The 19,846-nt window shown below is 40.2% G+C and overlaps 2 protein-coding genes across 5 annotated transcripts in view; both read left to right on the forward strand.

Moving 5' to 3' along the window:
• erf (Ets2 repressor factor) overlaps window positions 1-4,168 on the forward strand; it is a 39,360-nt gene extending 35,192 nt beyond the window's left edge. Inside the window, exon 5 of the mRNA XM_078267417.1 lies at window positions 23-4,168. Coding sequence (XP_078123543.1) covers window positions 23-667 — 645 coding nt within the window. The 3' untranslated portion in view covers window positions 668-4,168. The remainder of the gene's footprint in view (window positions 1-22) is intronic.
• Window positions 4,169-16,156: 11,988 nt separating this feature from the next.
• The window catches only part of cica (capicua transcriptional repressor a), a 37,688-nt gene continuing 33,998 nt past the window's right edge, over window positions 16,157-19,846 (forward strand). For 3 of the 4 annotated variants that reach the window (XM_078267952.1, XM_078267954.1, XM_078267955.1), the window contains exon 1: window positions 16,157-16,340. The gene's annotated coding sequence lies outside the window, so the exon portion shown is untranslated. Of the gene's footprint in view, window positions 16,341-19,315; window positions 19,499-19,846 lie in introns of those variants that run through there. The other variant, XM_078267953.1, reaches the window with a different exon arrangement.

The raw sequence follows: 19,846 nt of genomic DNA on the forward strand, positions 1-19,846 counted from the left end.
ATAAAATACTCTTCCTCTCCAGGTGGAGCCCATATCCGACATTGAGTCAGAAGAAGAGGTGGAGGTGACTGACATCAGTGATGAAGATGAGCTCAATCACATTGACGAGGATGACGAAGGTGACATCTTCACCAGGACAGCTCGTCACCAACATCATCAGCTTAACAACCATCTCCGAGCTAACGGAAATGGGAGCAGCCATTCTGCCCCTCCACACAGTAACCCGGATGACGACCCTGATGATGATGAGGAGGTCTTCAAGACTCCTGCCACTCCTTCCCTTAGCAGCGGCAGCCTGGCCTTCCCTCTGATCAACCTGAAGAGTGAGCCGGGTCAGGCAGCTCCCATCAGCCCTGGAGGCACGCGCTGCATCCCGCTCAAACTCCGCTTCAAACGCCGCTGGAGCGAAGACCAGAAGATGGAAGCGGACGGCGAGAGGGACGAGGCAGAGGACAAGAAAGTGAGGGCTAACGGAGAGGAGGAGGTGGAGGGAAAGAGAGAGGAGGTGGGCAGGAGAGTGGGGGAGGTGGAGAATGGGGGAGGAAGAGAAGGAGCAAGAGGTGTTATTTTGGGGTTGATGCTGCCACCGCCTCCGACCCAGCGCAGAGCGAGCTCAGAGCTGCAGAGGGCCACAGCACAGCTGTCTCTGGAAAACACTGGCTGCTGAGCCTCATGCGCGCGCACACACACACACAGACACACACACACACACACACACACACACACAGACACACACCTCTGAGTCTTGTCTCTAAAACTTAATAGTTTTAGACCATTATGCTTTGTGCTTTCTTGACGGCAGTAGTGAACATAGCCGGTTCTGTGTGCTTAAGGAGAAAGGTGGAGACAGTAACTGAAAGGTGATTATATGAACACACTTGCATGTTGTACCATATGTAGGAAGTTTGTGCACTAATTAAAGGAGGTGGCGGGGCACTTTTTCCTGAGCTCAAGCACCACAAGCTCCTTAAATTACTTGACATAAAACAAAAAAATGTCCCCACATGTGTGACCTCTACATGCTCACAATGTGTTAAAGGACAAGATGTTGACATGATTACCTCTCAGGTTTTGTCACGGTTTGCAGCATTAACACCTTTTACTTTGTACCTTCCTGTGGTTCAGTACTGTTAGCAAGCAACCACTGGCCATATAGCCTGTGTAAAAGCATAAAGCATAGATGTGCCTGTGTAGCCTCTAATGTTCTGCAAGGCAAGACACCTTTGTGCCCCTGGTACATCTTCAGATATGAACACAGCAGACAGTATTTTTGCTGTGACTTACAACATTAAGAGATAATCAAACGTAGTTTGTATATTTACTTCTGACCCCTTTTTAACATTAGAGTCATACAGAGAGGGAGTCTGCTCTTAGGAATTGCACATTGCCTTTTCATAGCGGCAGTAAAATCTGCCAGGGATCACCTCACATCACACCTGTGCCCAGATTATGTCTTTGAATGGGTCTATTTGTTTATCTGGTGCAGTAAAACTAATCACAGTCAACCTAAAGCATACAAAGGCAACCTGGATTGTACAGCAGTAGATGGACTGATTTTCTTACCCACATCTGGCTCACTTGAAAGTAGTGAGCCCTCCTACTTACTTCTCCCTCTCTCCTCATTTGTTCTCACCGTAACAGACATATAGATCCTAATGTTACTAAAACACTTTTAACAGCCCTGATAGAGATTACAGAAGTGCCTGTCTGTCTGCTCGCATCACCAAGCAGTCGTTTACAAAATGGAGGGCAATAAGAAAAGAAAAAAAGACCTTGCTCCGATGGATCTCACAGACTGAAGAGGGTGATTAGAAAAAGCTCTCCAATCAGTCTTTTCTCCAAGACACAACTCAGGACACTATCAGACTGCAGACTGAGTTGAGTGGTCTCTTCATCCTCGCGCTCATTCACTACAGTGTATAAAGACATGAAATGAGGGTGGAATTGTACATCTTGAGGACAGTCAAAGTAAGTCTGAGTGAGTAGGAGAGGAAGATTGTGATGAACTAGCTTTGATCTCTCAACCTCTGACCTGCCACACAAGACATTTGTTAGCCAGCAGATGGACGTGGTTCCCGCTGTACAGAGCAATCGCCTGGGTTTCTGAGGAAAGAAATCAGTCTCTCCTTTTCTCTTCACTTGTTGAGGAAAAGAGAGAGGCTACTAGAACGGCTGTAATTAAGAGACACACTTGTTGCTGTGTGGACCCACAGCTGGTGTAAAAACATCAGGCCTCGAGGATACAGAGGGTGTCTCGGCTCTTCGTGTCCCTGCGTGACTTCGCACAATCTTAAAAGGGTTCGGTGGTTTGAGGGCATTCGTAGTATTTTCTCCCTCCTAACATACAGATCAGCAGCTCTCTTCTGCATTCCCCCTGTTTTTTTTTTTTTTAAAGACTGTATTCTCTCTGTCAAAGGAGGCTTGTGCCTCTTAAGAACATGGACAGTATTTTAGGGCATTTGCAGTGATCTGAGGACTTTCTGTATTTTGGAGATAATGGCCGAATCGGTTCATGTGATGTTTTCGAGAAGTGACGATTGAAGCGGACTGATTTGTCTAGGGCAGAACGGGGAACCATGTAATGAATGTCAAGCATCAAGGTTAACTCAGGCAAACCTTCACTGAGATATCGAGAAACACACTTATTTTTATGACGTTTTACTCACATACACAGTTCAAAAAGGAAAAAGAAGAACATTGTGCCCATTTTAATGAACAAACAATTCCAAATAAGATTGTGCCTTTTTTTTAAGCCAACAAGAGTTTTATCAAGTCACCCCCAGCAAAATGCTTTATCAAAAACACACACACACACACACACACACACACACACACACACACACACACACACACACACACACAGTACCACCATGCCTTCTGTTTTTTGTAAAAGAGAGATACAGAATAAGTAAATCTACACATATATATTTTATTCAAATATATATTGAATTCAAATATATTTCAATATGGTCATTTGATACAAATCAGGAAAATCCTATTTTTAACGGTAAAGATGTATATATTCTAATGGGCATATTATTACCAGTATAATTCAGCCTTTGCCTTCTCACCCTTGCCTTCTCATGACCGTTGAGCTGCAGTGACAAAGGCCACCAGTATCAGAGTTTTATATTTATATTGTAAAAATTAAAAAAAAAAAAACAGTTATTGTGTAATCAGGGGGTGGAGGGTGTGATGGGCCGAGGATAAATGAGTGAGCAGACATTTTTAACCAGACCTGGGTCAAATCATATTTACCTTGTTGGTGGGCGTGTTTGTTTTAACATCCCTGGAGTAGCAGATAGGCGGGGTTTCCCGCATCAGGAAACGGGTGAATTTAATTCCCTTTTTCTGTTAACATTTTAGCTCTTTTTTTTTTTTTTACTTTGTCCTGCGTGGTTACCCGCCTGCAACTCAAACCCGTATTTGACAGCCACTCTTTGACCCCGACCTGCTTAAAACGAACGCGGTTTGTAACGGGGAGCTGGTGACGGACTCGTGTGTTCAAAGCAGACATGATGATTCTGATTGGATGACAGCAGGTTTTCAGCTCTGCGCCGCCTCGCAAAGCCAGCAGGACCGCATCTGCTGATATGACGTGATATGAGCGTGGACTCTGGACTCAAGCAGGCTTTGTGTGAACCCAGTGTGTATGGGCTGGTCTGAACCCTGCCCATACGCCACACACACACACACACACACTCACCCACCCTGTCCTGGTTACAGTGAGGCTTTACTGTGGCTAGAATAAAGGGAAACATGACATCACACGTGACATCAGACGCCCCCACAGTCTCTCTGGAACGGACTGCAAACCATAGAAACTACACACACACACACACACACACACACACACACACACACGCTGAGGAAATGGCATCACAAAACCTCAGAGCGGAGTGGAGAGAGAGGGACTTCCCATAACCTGACTCGCTCATTCTGCTCAGTGTGTACGTGCACTTGTGAATGTGTAGGTTCTGTAGTTATGCTATCCACACACACACTTTTCAACACAGTTCAGAAAGGACTAGCCAGATGTAGTCTTTGCCCGGGGTATTTAGTCCCAGTTTTCTTGTCCAGATTGTCCAACTCGCTCCAGTCTCGTGCAAAAAAATGTCACACGCCTGTCCTTCTAATTGGCTTGTTAACATTATCAGCATTATAAAATTCAAATTTGTTAGTGTACATTGGTTAAAAAAATAAATAAATAAAAAAAAAAGTGCCAACAAAAAACAACATTTTAGGTAACTTTAAGGCAGTTTAAAAGTGTCTGGTAAAGCAGAATACAAACACCAAGCTGTACCTGAACTGTTGCACCTGTGCTGCCTTACCTGTCGTGGCTTCAAACACAAAACACAAGACAATAACCCTTTCCCCACCGGTTGATATTTTCACCCCTCGATTTCATCGATGCTTATCATTTCTTCTGTATTTTTTTTCAGACATATTACTGTTACTCTTGTAATTATTATATTAACATGACTATTTTTGATTATTTTGTACCCTCTTGCCCATGGCCCGGTCTCTTCTCCATGAATTCTGTTTTTCTGTGAGTTTTTGTTTCAGTTTGCACGCTTTCCCAAAAACTTCAACTAGTTGGCTTCAGTGCAGTCTTTGTTTTCTTCTTCTTTTCTTTTTACTCATGCTGATTTCATAACCATGTTACCATGGACAAGAGGAGGGTCACATAATCCCCACATGATATACAGCAGGGGAAGAAACTATTGTTTTCATATTATGATGTTGTATATATATTTTTTTTCCATTTTGGAGGATTCTGTATGAAAAAAGCTTTGTACTGTTTAACCATTGTATTATTTGAAATGCGTCCCCTGTCCTCTCTCTGGTCGTCTCGGTCTCTCCTCTCATGTCCACCTCAACACTGAGCTGTCACTCCAGAGGAGAGACGGAGACTTGTAGTTTTTATCATGGAGGAACCACCTGTACTTCAGTTTCTCATCTATCTGTTCATCTTCATTTGTAATGTTACAATAATCAGGGTTCATTAAAAAAAGGTGAAAATGGACATCAGTTTCTCTCTTTCTTGCTTTCATTTATTCACCACCTTCCAATGGTGGAATGTAACTATACTTAAGAACATAAGTACAATTTTCCTACTACAGAATACTGCTACCACACTACGTTTTGGAGGCAAATCTTGTAAAAAATGTTTACTTCACTACATTAAATTGATAACTTTAGTTAGAAGCTACTTTGCAGATTTAGATTCTTAATACAAAATGTAAATTAACTAATAAAGTATGATCTATTATTGTAGGTTAAGCTAATTATAACTAATGATAATCCATAAATATATACACGATTATTAAATGGGCCATTCTGCATAATGAATACTTTTGTACTTTTACTTTAAGGTTTTTAAATGCAGGATTTTCCCTTGCAACGGAGTATTTTTACACTGCAGTGTTGCTTAGAGAGCTGACTACTGCTTCCACCACCGTTTTCTTCATTCCTTCCTTATAGCGTCATTTATTTATTTTATTAATTTTTATAATTATTTTATTGTACACCTTAACAAAAATGTAATTAAACATAGAGCTAAAACGATTAGTCAAACTAATTGTCGACTATTCTGATAACCAGTTAATCTTTTAAGTAATACTGCCTTGTTCCAGCCTCTCAGTTGTGAAGATTTTCCGCTTTTCTACTTCTTAAGTGATAATAAACTGAATATTTGGGGGGTTTGGTCTGTTGTTCGGGTTAACAAGCAAATAACCTTGGCCTTTAGGATAGAAAAACAACCTTTTCTGACATTTTATAGACTAAACGATTATTATTATTACTAAACAATGAGAGTAATTGTTAGTCGGGCCCCTAATTAGTCACCCAGAGGAGAATTTGGGTTTAGTTATCAATTGTTCTGGGGGAAAACACACACACACAGAGAGAGACAAGAACAGCTTTAATGCTATACTATAAAATAAAAAAAGCATTCTTTTCTCTGTGTAAAGTTACAAGTCACATAGTAGCCCCGGCATACACAATAGGCTCATGTAAACAATGAAACAGTCAGTGCAGTGACTACATAGATACAATTAATAGCTGGCTAGCTTTGGCTTAGAGGGCAGAAGTCATTCTCCATTTTCTGGATAACCTTCAGGCCAGCTCAATCGACTGTCAGTTGGGATGCTTTTTAAACAAACTCCGGCCCATCATCAGCAAGAATGGCCCAAACACAAGCAGTGGGTTAAATGTCAGATGCCTAAACAAATTGGTTTCACACTTAACGTATCCTTGGGAATGTTAGGAATGTTACTTAGCTTTTTCATGAAGAAAAAAAAAGAAAACACAAAACACAACATATTTGTATTTTTTCTAAGAATAATATGTGTGGAATGTGCAGAGTACAATGGTAAGATTTTTTTCTATTATTTTGCACTGAGTGGGTGTCCTCTGCAGGCTAACAGTGCTGCACTGGGACAATGGAGGTGTTTTTCAGTTTATTGTCAGTAGATGATTCATTCATTGCATTCATTCACTGCCACATGTACAAATTGAAGGACAGTGGTTAAGAGACATAATTAATGTACAGAACCCTTATAACACACATGAATACACATTCCTAAATCACACATCCTCCACCCAACACACACACACACACACACACACACACACACACACACACACACATTGGCCATCCAGTATCACTGAGTCAAATCTCCTTCCTTTATGATGGTGGATTTGTACAACCTGCATCCTTTCTCTCTCTCTCTCTCTCTCTCTCTCTCTCTCTCTCTCTCTCTCTCTCTCTCTCTGTGTGAATGCTTTATGTCAACAGCAAGTCAAGTATTTTGTACTTGTCCTGGCACATTTTATGTAAAGAAAAGCCATCTGGGGATAAGCATTCTCACTTCTGCTCCCAATAGGCCTGTGATGGATTTTTTTTTGTCCCTGACTTGGTTATGACAATAGGAATGATTCAGGAGGATGGAGTGATGTTTGTGTGAGTCAGACCTTCCGTTTAGGAGCAGGTGAGTATTTGGAAGAAATTGTTGGTCTTTGTTGGATATACAGAGTATTTATTGTGTAGTTGTTTTTAGTGTATACATTCAGATGAGACGAATGTTTTTGTAGTGGTTCTGTGAAAGACTGGGTTATCAGATCTGCAGATGTTAAAAATGGCCTGTGTGTTCATTTTCATTGATGTTTTTTGATGATGATTTTTTTTTCTTCTCATTTATACCAAATGTTTAACTGTTTAGATTCTGTTCTTGAGTACAGCATCAGAACAGCATTAGTCATGATTGCCCCAAGAAAATCCCTGAAAACTTTAATAATAAAAATAGGCTACTAATTGTGTCCCAGATGACACCGCAGTGATCCACCCACCTCATGTTTTTACTTCTGCTGAAATGGACGTTTTAATTACTCATCAGACTGACAAAACTCTTCCATACACAATGTGGGTTTGTCTCTATCTCATGATTTGAATCAGACACATGACTGTGCCCCCTCTTTGGGTTCTGGTTGGTCCTGGTTTGATTAGAAGGTCAGAATTTGTGCCCAAGGGATTGTTTTTAAAGGCTGGCATTTAGATGATTTATTATTTATTTATTATTTAATGGTGATAATGTTTTTTATTTAATATCTTTTTTATTTTACAGGTGTTGCAAATAAAGCTTGTTTTCATTACAGATAAAATCAACTAATCATTTGGTCCATAAAATGTCCCCAAAAAAGCTTGTTTTTGTCCAACCAACAGTAAATACCCCAAGGACTTCACAATCCCAGAAGGATAGGAAAACCACTTAATCTTCACGTTTGAGAGGCTGGGGCAAATTAATTATTGCTTAAAAATGACTAAAAATATTTAATATATTGTGAAAATAGCTGCCAGCTCTAGCCAAAACATCACAAGTTCAGTTTGTTGTGTAGCCTACATATCTTTCTTTCTGTTATTTTCCCGCAAATTCACCTCAGAGGGGTCTTAGGCTGCAGGTCAAGATGATGATCATGAGACTCAATTTTATAATACAGTACAATAAGGTTATGTATAAAGTTGACTTTGTTCCCTAATTTTCTGAGCTTTTTACCCAAATCTTGCTCATACTTCTGCAGTCACAGGGATAGATTTTGGACTTAAACGAGACACCTTTATGTTGTTCCCGTCCTGTTTATGTAGGCTACAGTATAATAAACGCTAGACAACCTTTAAAAACCACTGGAGCAAAAGCCTCCAGTTGATTTCTCTCCTGGTGTCTCTCTAAAACTCTGGCTCTCCCTGCTGTCAGTTTCTAGTAGTACACATGGATGTATTGGTATGATTGGTGCACCTTCTTGTACACCTTTCCTTTCCCGCGTGTGCTCTGGAAACTCTCGCGAGACTCGTCAGTGATTCGTGGGATGGCCTGTGAAACCTATGTGTAACCGTAACGGCTCGATAATTGAGTGTTTGGCTGAAGTTTGTTTACATTAAATATAAACACACATTTATGTCTAGACTCATCTTTCCCGTCTGGAAACATCTAGTCAGGGAAAAGTCTACATTATGGAAGGTAATGGAAATATAACGAGCTTAGCTCGCTAATTATCACCATTACCAGAGTTTGGTAAGGTTAGGTCAAAGAATTTCTAATAAGGATATTATTATTATTATTATTATTATTATTATTATTATTATTATTATTATTATTATTATTATATTGGGGAGGGGAAATAACATTGCGATTTTTTTTTAACAAACAATATAATACACTAAACTAAAAATGGTATAAGTCAATTTTGTTTACCATTGAATTGGATTGTTAAATCAAACAACTCTCACACATGCTAAATTTGAAGCTAGCTTACATCCACGTCCAGCAGGCAGTTAGCATGGAAACGAAGACACAATCTGTGTATTCCTGCAATGACCATTTGAACTGTACAAACGTTATAACTTGTTCCAGTTCCAGTTCTCACAGTTTTTTTTATATTTTATCTGTGTGTGTGTGTTTTAAACTTCAGTTGTTGTTCTTATTAGGCAAACGATATTGTGTGAATGAGTGAGCTTTACAAGAATTTGGGATTTTGCTACCTGTACCCCCATTTCCAGTCTTTATGCTAAGCTAAGCTAAGCTAACCGGCTGCAGTTTACCACACAGACCCAATAGTGGTAACATATTTATATGGCAGTTTAAATTATGTTTACTTTATTTGACCCTGCTTCATGAGGCATGTATAGGTTCTCAAACATATTACAATAAAATAGACTTTCAGTTAGCCTTCTGTGGTAGATTGTTGGGCTAAAAGCAGTGGTTTAAGAAGTACTGAGATATTTTGACTTAAGTAAAAGTAGCAATACTGCAGTGGAAAAAAATATTAAAATCAAAGTCCTCCATTCAAACTCTTACCTAAGTCAAAGTACAAATGTATTAGCATTAAAATATACTTAAAGTACCAAAAGTAAAATTTGTCATTATGCAGAATGGCCCATTTCAGAATTATATATATTTAATTTTTAATTATATATTTTGATGTAGTAATGTGTACATCACTTTAATGTTGCAGCTGCTATAAGTTGGGTAGCTTTATCTATAATAATGTATTATAATGTATAAGTTGATTTGTATTTTGTATTAATAATTTAAATATGCAAAGTAACTCAAGCTGTCAAATAAATGTAGTAGATTAAAACATACAATTTGCTGCCAAAATGAATAGGAGTAGAATTATAAGGTAGCATAGAGCAGAAATACTCATGTATAATACGGCTAAATTGTATTTAAATACAGTACTTGTGTAAATGTACTTAGTTACAATCCACCACTGGCTAAATAGTATTCCTGTAGCAGCTATTTAACACAACGGATTCTCTGTATCTGTCATTTTCTATTTTTTCCTCACTTTCACAGTCTCTTTGTGTTCTCATTTTTTAAATTCTGTTAATCATTCCAGTATTTGTTTCATCTCTCTGACCACCAGCTCTCGTCCTCCCCTCCGCCTCTCTGTCTCCCCCCTCTTCCTCTCTGTCTCTCCCCTCTCCCCTGCAATCTGATTTGAAGCATTCATCGGCTGCTGATCTCAACAGGGGACGGGCCGTGTTGAGTGGAGGCTGATTGACGGGCTGTTTGGCCTCCAGCGGAGAGGGATTGTTGTCTGGCTGTGGGACGAGGTCAGAGGTCACAGTCCAGGGAGGCTGAGACAGAAACCAGATCACAACAGAAGGCTAATTATCATGCATTGTTGCCGAGCTCCTGCTGGGACTCCGCCTTCAACTTTCACCATAAGGTCACAGCGAAAACTCTGGACCGCCAACATTGTGAAACCTGGTGAGACACATGATTGATATTGATATTGATTTCTTATCTTATTATTATCGGCAGTGTGTGTATATGAGTGTGAAGGGGCGGCTCAATAGACAACAGATTAGCCTATTAATTGCTTAAAAATAAGATAAGTGTATCTTACTATTATAATAACTGACAAATAATTTAAAAAATATGTAATCAGATTGAAAGTAATCAAATATTTGAAATTGAAAAATGAAAGCAGATAATTTAGAAAGGAAACTATTTTGCTACTTTTGATCAACTTTGAGACTAAATCAGAAAACAAATATATATATATATTATTGTTAGTTTTTTGGTCTGAAAAAAACATCTGTGCCACGCCATATTAAAGTCTCCCTTCATTAGTATCCTGATTGAAATGTGGGAAAAAGTGAGATTAACAAGTTTAATAAGTTATGTATCTCTCCTTTGTTTCTTAATATATCAAATGTAAATGGGATTCACTTTAATAGGGACTCACTTTTTATTTATTTATTTCTTTTACTTTCAATGTCCTACTCTATTACAGTTACTTCCTCCTAATGATTAGATGTCACACTATTGCACCCACAACTGTTAAAACATGATGAATTGGAGGCTAGGAACCCAGTAAGGACATAATTAATTAAGTTGACAGTAAGGTGTAGAGAAAATATTTAATTTAATTTAATTTTAAACACTATAATACAAGTTTCATGAAACACAGAACTCACTGAAGACGGGTTGGCTTAGTGCTTGAGCAGGTAGTCAGTATGCGTGAAGGATTAAATGCTGACAGTTGAGTATTTGTGCAGCAGCAGGCGTGTGAGTGTATTTCTGGAGGCAGATCGTCCTCACGGCTCAGTGAACCGGCAGAGCAGCATCCTCGGTAATAAGGATTCATTATCTGTGGGAGTCACGAGAAGAGAACGTCAACTAGCTGCTGCTTGGATCTGTTGCAGAAAAATAATTGTAAAGGTCAAAGATTATTTCAATAACCTTTTATAGCAAGCAACGAGCGACGTCAAAACCAAGCTCAAGACTCAAAATCACATGTTGAAATGGCCTCATGTGTCCTTTTCAGCCAACAAGCAAACCTCAGACTATTATAGAAATCACATTATGATTAAAGGGATACTAGAGATACTCTTCTTCTAATATATCTTTATATATTACATATATATATATTGACTATATCATTATCCTTATTGGAAACCTTTCTTAAAGTTAATGCAAATTGGCTGCAAATATAATATATCAACTGAAAATCAACCTAGTTCTAGTTTTAAGCTCCCTATCTATTTGTCCGTGAAGCCGACATGTGTCAAATATATCAGCTTTACTTGAACTATATCTAATAGCTGTAACCATAATGACAATGTCACACAACCAACAAAAATCAGGAGCACAGGGAAACATGTTTCCTTACTGTGCATAGGACAATAAAATAAACAAACAAACAAAAAAAGTATAGGTCAGTGTATTTTAGTTCTAGGGTGCAGCGCCATCTACTGAGCAATAGAGACTGTCACAGATATTGTAGAATGAATAAAAAAGAACAACCATTCAGAATGAATAAAGAACTGTCACCTATATCTATCTATCTATCTATCTATCTATCTATCTATCTATCTGTCTGTCTGTCTGTCTATCTGTCTATTTGTCTGTCTGTCTGTCTGTCTGTCTGTCTGTCTGTCTCTGTCTGTCTGTCTAAAGAAAAACATATATAAATCGTAAAAAAGTGTGAGACTAAAAATGCAAATAATAAAAGCGAAATAATAAAATAAAGAAATTGATTGATTGATAAACTAAAAACAAATTATAATAAAAAAGTGTAACGGAAAAAAAGGCACAAAAAAAGTGTCAACAGCAGGAAAGTACACAAGAGCATGGCTCTGTCTCCCTGCAGCCATTAGATGATGTGCAATGTGTGTGAAAGTTCAACAGTCATCTAAATAAGTACAACAACAAATAATATATTAACATTAAATTTACATTATTTAAACTCTTTGTCAGGCTTCTCACGCAATGTTTGGAATGCCCATTTTTCAGTCTTGTTAGAAGAAGACGATGTCTGCAAAATGGCTGCAATGTATGTGCTCATATAAGAAAAATGTGCAAACTGAAGTAAAGAAATTGGTGTCTTATTACTTGATTTGCAAGCAAGTCACAGAAGTAACATCAGGCTGCACAGGAAGTGGGCATGTGTTTTTTGAAAGTGGTTATCAAAAGTTTATAATCATCAAATCAAAATAAGAGAGGCATGTAAGGCCTGTATTTTAAACCAAATATACAGTAATTATAAACTGTATTGTGTGTGTCATTTTGTATCTCCACACAAATACCAGCATCCATACTAAAATTGCTTAATTTCTCAGTTGGTGGACACGTGTTCATCCTCAATGCAACATGTAACCGAAAGTGAGGAGCAAAAGATCAACCCTTATCTCTGTTGTGTGAAAAGAGATGAAAGGAACAGTTATGAGAAGCAATACATAAACGAATCTCTCACTGAGAATATATTGTGCATTTGTTTACACACCAGTATATGAATTGGAGCGTGAAAGTTCATTGAATTTGGAAACAGCAGTACAGTAAAAAGATTTCAACTCAAGATCTGTTTACCTGTTTGCAGTGATGGAAAATACATTTAGTCCAGTTCTGTGTTTAAGTACAACTTTGAGCTAGTTGTTCTTTACTTGAGTATTTCCATTTTATGCTATTTTATACTTTCAGCCCACTACTTTTCAGAGGGAAATATTGTACATTGCATACTTTGCAAAAAAAAAAGATATGGTACTGTTGCCATTGCAGGTTTAAATACACTTTGCTGATAATACTTGTGTACTTTTGAATGCCAAACGTGTAACAGTATTGTAAGAGTGTTATTACTACTTTTATATGAGTAAATAATCTGAGTACGTCTTCCACCACTGCTCAATTGTTCTGGAGATCTCGAGTGACCGGCAGTCACTCTGCCCCCATCAGTAGATTGGGTTTGCTCTGTTGCCATGACACTTTAGAGGTTTAAACTTTCCCTGATCGATGAGCACCTTCAATTCAATTCCATTTTATTTATAATATCAAATCATAACAGAAGATATCTCAGGACACTTTACAGATAGAGTAGGTCAAGACCAAACTATAATTTACAGAGACCGAACAACAGAGTGTATTACTACATAGTATTTGTAAAAATGTATATAGTATAAAAATGTGTGCCTTATACATTGCTGCTGTAGCACTGACATTTCCCAGTTTGGGATCAATTAAGTTCATCTATCTATCTAAACCCATTCATCTAACAAAATGACTCAGGAGATTATAGAAGAAGTGGCTACGAGTGACTGCACGCTCATCTAGAGTAGAGTAGAGTTGGACTCATCTGGTCCATCTCTTACTGTCCAGTTGTTCTTCTTTTTTTTTGCAAACACACACACACAATTAGAGAGTGTTAGAGTGTTGGGTCAGGTGCAGTACAGGGTCCCTGGAGCTGTTTAGCAGTTAAGTGGCCATAATGCATTTAGAGTAAAGTGACTGGGATTGGGGGGGCTTAGCCGCAGCTCTCCATCTCATTCTTAGAAAGTGCTCAGAGGTGCTAATACCAGCCAGATTTATGGCACTCATTCAGAAACTGCTCAACTTCTACAGCCACTCTTGGTCTACTTCTCGCCATTTTTCTCTGCTACTGTCTGTCTCCCTCTTCCTGTCTCTGGCATGATTCATGTCCGTTTCTGTGTCTTTCATAACTCTCTTTGCTGTCTGTTTCAGTTCTACCCTTTCCCACAAAAGTCTCCCTTCACACATTCATCTCCAGTCACATTGTAAAGCTTTTCGGAGACTTCAATAGACTTCAATCTCGGGTCTCTTTAATGTCTCTCAATGGCGCCTTACGAAACCAGCCACCCCTCAAAGTTTCATGTTCGCTGTACTCGCCCTACATTTCTGAATACACACACGTCTACAGTGAATGAGCAGTCAGTTAGAGGGAGACAGAGACTGCAGTGCTTTACTATCAGGGATGGGGAAAATGTCTAGAGATCACACTCACTCTGCACTTACATGTGCAGAGTGAGTGTGTCTGTGTGTCTTCGTGGTGCATTTTTCACAGATTTATGAGTCACAAGTTACAGCCATGAAATATGTACAGTAAATACATAAATGCTAAGCTTGTGTGTGCGTGCATGTGTGTTTGTGTCTGCAACAAAATAATAATAATAAACCTGTACTGTACTTTATCATATGTGCAACAGTGCATGTCTGTATGTTTGCATGCTCAAAGAGGCTGTATAGTCTACACAATATACACACAAGTGTGTGTGTGTCTCTGTGTGTGTGTGTGTGTGATTGCACAGGACTAGGCACAGTGTGTGTGTCCTCCAGTACACGTACATCTTATGTAACGCCCGTACATGTTATAACTCCACTGCGCCTGCTATATGTGTGTAGATGCTTGCTTGTTTGCGTGCACCCAGTTGTGTGTAACTGTGGCAAGTGTACGCGCTTGTCTGTGTGTGTGTGTGTGTGTGTGCGTGTGTGTGTGTGTATGCATGCGCGTGTGCGTGCGTGGGCAACTGCAATGCCGCAACCAGCCAGCTCTGTATCATCATTGACCAAACTCGCCTGTGCCTCTAAGCTATAGAAACAGCGAGTCACACTGCTACACAGCAATCCACACACCATTAGTGTCTCATGAAATCACAGTGGGATGCCACTGTGTCTGTGTGTGTGTGTGTGTGTGTGTGTGTGTGTGTGTGTGTGTGTGTGTGTGTGCGTGCGTGCGTGCGTGCGTGCGTGCGTCTGTGCGTGTGTGTGTGGTGCACAGGCACGTATCTGTGTGTAAGTGTGTTTGTTTGTATGCACTCATGCATGTTTAACTGTATTTTTTTCAGCCTGTTTGCATGTTGTCTTGTATTCAGCAGTGTATTACAGCCTGTACCTGCTTGTACACATGCACACCTCCCTGCTCGCACACAGTGTTTGTGTGTGTGCAGGGAGGCCCAGAGTGTATATGGGTCACTCTCTTAGGAACCATAATCCCACATTTGGACCAATTTACTCACTGGGGTTTCACTTTTCCTGATGCCCAAGCTGATGGCAACAAGCATAGTGACCTCACCACAGCATTCGGTCATTGGCCTGTAGACCCCAGGCCTCTCAGCCAATTACACGCTGCTCTGGTGACGTATAGCCTCCAGCTGCTGTCCTGATTGGCTGGGGAGGCGGGACTAAGGGATTCTGTGCTGTTTAGAGCGCCTCTGATTAACTCGGAGAGAGAGAGAGAGAGAGAGAGAGAGAGAGAGAGAGAGTGAGTGAGAGAGTGAGAGTTTGTGAGAGGAATGTAGAGAGAGAGAAAGCATGTGAATTTGGGATTTGGTGTTCTCTGTGGTTCCTCTAAAACTACATTCAACCTGTGGCTCACATGGATCATAGTGGAGACAATAATGATTATTACTATTCTTATTAAAGCTGTTTTATAATAGTGGGTTGAAGTTATAATATATGAGACAGCTTGGGGAATTACATATTGATCTATATTAAAATTGATAATGTCATGTCAGTGTTTTATTTACTGAAATACGTCCAACCCGTTTCAAAAAGACAGGCAGTCCTCCCTCTGTCTACGCCATCTTTGTAGACAAATGAAAAGGGGATGAAAAGAAGAAAGAAAGAAGGGAAAGATGTCTCGTCCTGCGTGCCTGCCTGTAGACATGCCCACAGAGGAACCCCATTGGCCGCCGCAGACTCGCTCTCCCAACAGCTGTTCTGTGTTTTCCCACACTGTGATTGGCCACGACGCGCCGTCGATCAAATTTACCGCTCCCATTCCGCGGAATCCTATTGGTTACTGTACGCGTTCGTGCTCCGCTATTGGCCGCACGGGCTGGTTGTCAAGGCTTTGGGGCTTCATTCACCATTTTGCGACTGTAGTGTAGAATGTACAGGGCAGTAGTTTTACCTCCTTTTAAGTTGCTTTGCCGGAGAAACATGAACGGACGCTAATTGGCAGCTGCGGACGACCGGCCACCCTGCCCTATTTTACCCGGCGGACTCAACAAAGAATCACACTGGGGTACTATACTAGCTCTGGTGAGTATAAGCTGCCCACAAATCTTTCTCCTGCAGCACTGCAGTGGGGGGCTTGTTGTGCTTTTGCCGAGCTGCTAACGTTGTTCATGTTTACTGTGGTCATAAACAGTATTAGCAGTTGAGGTGATCAGCATATTTCCGATATTTGGGTGGCCTACGGAGAGGAGTAGAGGGCGGATTGGGTGTCTTCTGCGAAAAAAAGGGAGCGGTGCGGATAGACATAGTGAGCTTGAAACTTTTCCACTAGAAATAAATTCAACGCCATAACTGCCGTTGGACTTCCTATAACAACTGTTCTTTTCCATGCGTTGTATCAAACCTCGAAAACTCGCTTGTCATTCCAGCTCCTCTCTTTTACATTGGCATATTTTCTTCCTCTTTTTCATGAATCAACGTGGCTGTTTGAATTAATGTGTTTTTGAGGGGCTCGAGGGCCTTCTTCTTGGACTAGTTTCTACTTTCTCCTTCTTGTATCTCGGTTGCAATAATGCAAATGACGACGAGGGTCAATACAAAGTTATTCGGACAGCTGTAGCTATATTTTCAGGCGACTGTCACTTTCGGATGGGCCAAACAATCGACTTTGTCTGCTGTTTGTCGGTGTGTTGTGTGTGATTGACAAAGTTAACGCGTTCATCTGTTTGGGACATTTCACACCGTCATGCAGCACAGTGAATATGGGCTATATTACATGGTATTACGGGTCAATATGCGTGTTAAACCGGTTATGTCCCCGGTGACAGTGAGTTGAGGATTTCCAAGCGGCCTTGTGTGTAGTTGAGGCCTGGTCGCTGCACGCCACGGCCTGCTGAGTGTTGTGGAGTAAACCTGGTAGTAATCGCGGTACTACGAGGGCTTGACACATACACGGTACTATCCAGCTAAACCAGAGGTGACGACATCACCTTCTGTAGTTTGCATTTGCTCTTTAGGCCTTGTGTAGATACATGAACAGCTGTTATCTACTCTGGATTATGATTAGCCTATGTCAATATATTTATACACCCTGGCCTGTTGTTAATAAAGCACTGTAGTAATCCCGTCGTACACTTTTACAGAGGTGCTCTCTACAAAACTTTTAAATATCATGCAGTTTGGTGAAGATATAATACATGAAATATACTTTTAATAATGATTTGGCAACTCCACAGGAGGTTAAACATACTATAAGGGTCTGAAAGGTCTGCAAAGTTCACTCCTAGACAATGTATCCCCAGGTGAATTAAACGTATGGCAATGTTGCAAACATTTGTTGAGGGCATATGCAGTTTTATTCTTTATTGCTAGCATAAATATATATGTTATATTATATACTTGGTACAATAATGAGTTGCATTTTGCCTATTATTAGTTTGTTGTAGCCCAGTTGCGGTTGAAAAAGTGATTAAACCATGACCTAAACCTGGACAATTACTTAGCTAAACTAAATTATACACCCAGAAAGGCAGCAGTTCATGTTTTTGTCACCTCACATTACTCATATCCGCTCGATGTTGCCTACAGTCATGTTAACCATGTTTCATGTTTACCATGCATTTGTGTCAAGAAGGTTAAAGTTGTTAAAATAGTGCTCTGCTTTGAACTGAAAATGCAATATAGGAAGCCTACCATAGCTCCCATATGGACTTCCTTGCTCCATATTTCACAGAGGGAAGCGTGAGTTGCGTCAGTTTTTCTTTAAGCTGTTATCATTAGGTCCATGACTCTGACACCAGCTGTTGTACACAGTGCACTACTGAGTAAACACATGTAGCATACCTCTATCGTGACCAAGTAAGGCCGGTTGCCAAATTATTTTATGGTGGCTGCTCTATGGCTGTCTGTCCTAAATAGGGATTTACATAGAGCAAAGTGATGTCTATGAGCTCTCTGTGTGCATTATCAACTATCATCATACAGAGGTTTGCTGTGTGTGCGTGTGTGGCCTTGAGACAGGCGGCACTCATGTCTGAAAATGGATTTCTCTCTCGCCGATGTGATGTGGCAGATATTAAAATGACCTGAATGAATGCTAGCCTTCACAGACAAACAGGAAGGCAGCAGAAGGGAAAAGAGACAGGCAGACATAGAGAAAGAGTTTGGGGGGAGGATGGATGTACAGTACAAACAGGGACAGACAGGCAGACATGGAAGTTAACTGACAGTCAAACAGTCACTGACAAGTAGACATCAATCCAGAAAATTTTGACAGCGAATATCACAGTTGGATAGAGAAATTTCGACGACAGAGCATATAGGGGGTGTTTTGACTCTCCCTCTTATACACTTGTTGTCAACATCTTTCTGGCACTCGTAGCTCTGTGGAGACTGTTGTATTGGAAGAAATGAGGCAGAGCACACAGCAGCTACGATCTGAGGCAAGTCCCGCATGTATCAGCCACACAGCAAACAAACCACTTAAATGGCAACAGTCTCCCGTTCAACATGTCAGCAAAATCAATTTGTTTCACTTTCTAAACAGGGGCAGAACTGTGAATGAATCCGATGTGGAATAGAAGATATTCTGAATGGCTCTGGCATGGTTAAGAGAGATACTGAATGACTTTGGTGTGGAATAACATTTTTTTTGGAACGACTCTGCTTTTCTGTATGACTGCAGCACAAAACGAGGATAGAGACCAAGTGGAAGGAGGGGAGAGAAAAAAGGAAGCGATGAGTTGTAGAAATCAATATCAGAGAGAGAAGGCAGGCAGGGGATAAGAATGAAAGCGTAATAGTAGCAAAGAGAGAGAAGGAGAAATAAAGTAACGGGAAGTTAGGTAATGGTCTTCCACAGGAAATGGAGTTTGTAGGGGCGGATTGGCTCTGCTTTGAAATACATAGATAAAGGTCGCCACAGAGAGAGGGGAAGAGAGAGAAAGAGAGAGAGAGAGAGAGAGAGAGAGAGAGAGAGAGAGAGAGAGAGAGAGAGAGGGAGGGAGAAAGAAAGGGAGGGTTTCAGTATGCGAGCAAAGAAGGAATTCCCCCGCCTCTACTGCCCCGGCCAAGGAGGAGTGTGTGTGTGAGAGTGTATGTGCATGCAGAAAGGCTTGTCTGGGCAAATTGCAAAGTGCTCCTCACTATTTCCATACCGTGTTGTAAGCCTACATTGTGTTTACCCTACAATATGGCCTCCTGTTTTCTATATGCGCCTGGTAAGGATGCAGGCCTTGTGTAATGTGAGTAGAACCTGTTATGTAATGAATTAATGTGTAATGAATTTGTAGGTGAGTCACATTCATTACTACTATAGTACGATGGTGCATCATTTAGTAGGGAATACATTTTCTAGAATTAATGTTTAACTGTTTAGTCTTATTTTTATGATGCATGTGATCCCTCTTTGCTTTGATTTTGTTTTGAATTACTTTGATGCCACTTTAATGTTTTCATAGATGTTGATTCAATCAGTCATTTTTCCTCTCATTGCCATGCAGTTAGTAGCTATCTTTTCCTGGTGGTGAATGGGCTTTGTGCATGTCTGAATGTGTTTGCCACATGAGTAACCAACACTCCATGTTCCCTTT

This window comes from Sander vitreus, chromosome 14 (genome assembly GCF_031162955.1).
Source record: "Sander vitreus isolate 19-12246 chromosome 14, sanVit1, whole genome shotgun sequence".
Taxonomy (NCBI): domain Eukaryota; kingdom Metazoa; phylum Chordata; class Actinopteri; order Perciformes; family Percidae; genus Sander; species Sander vitreus.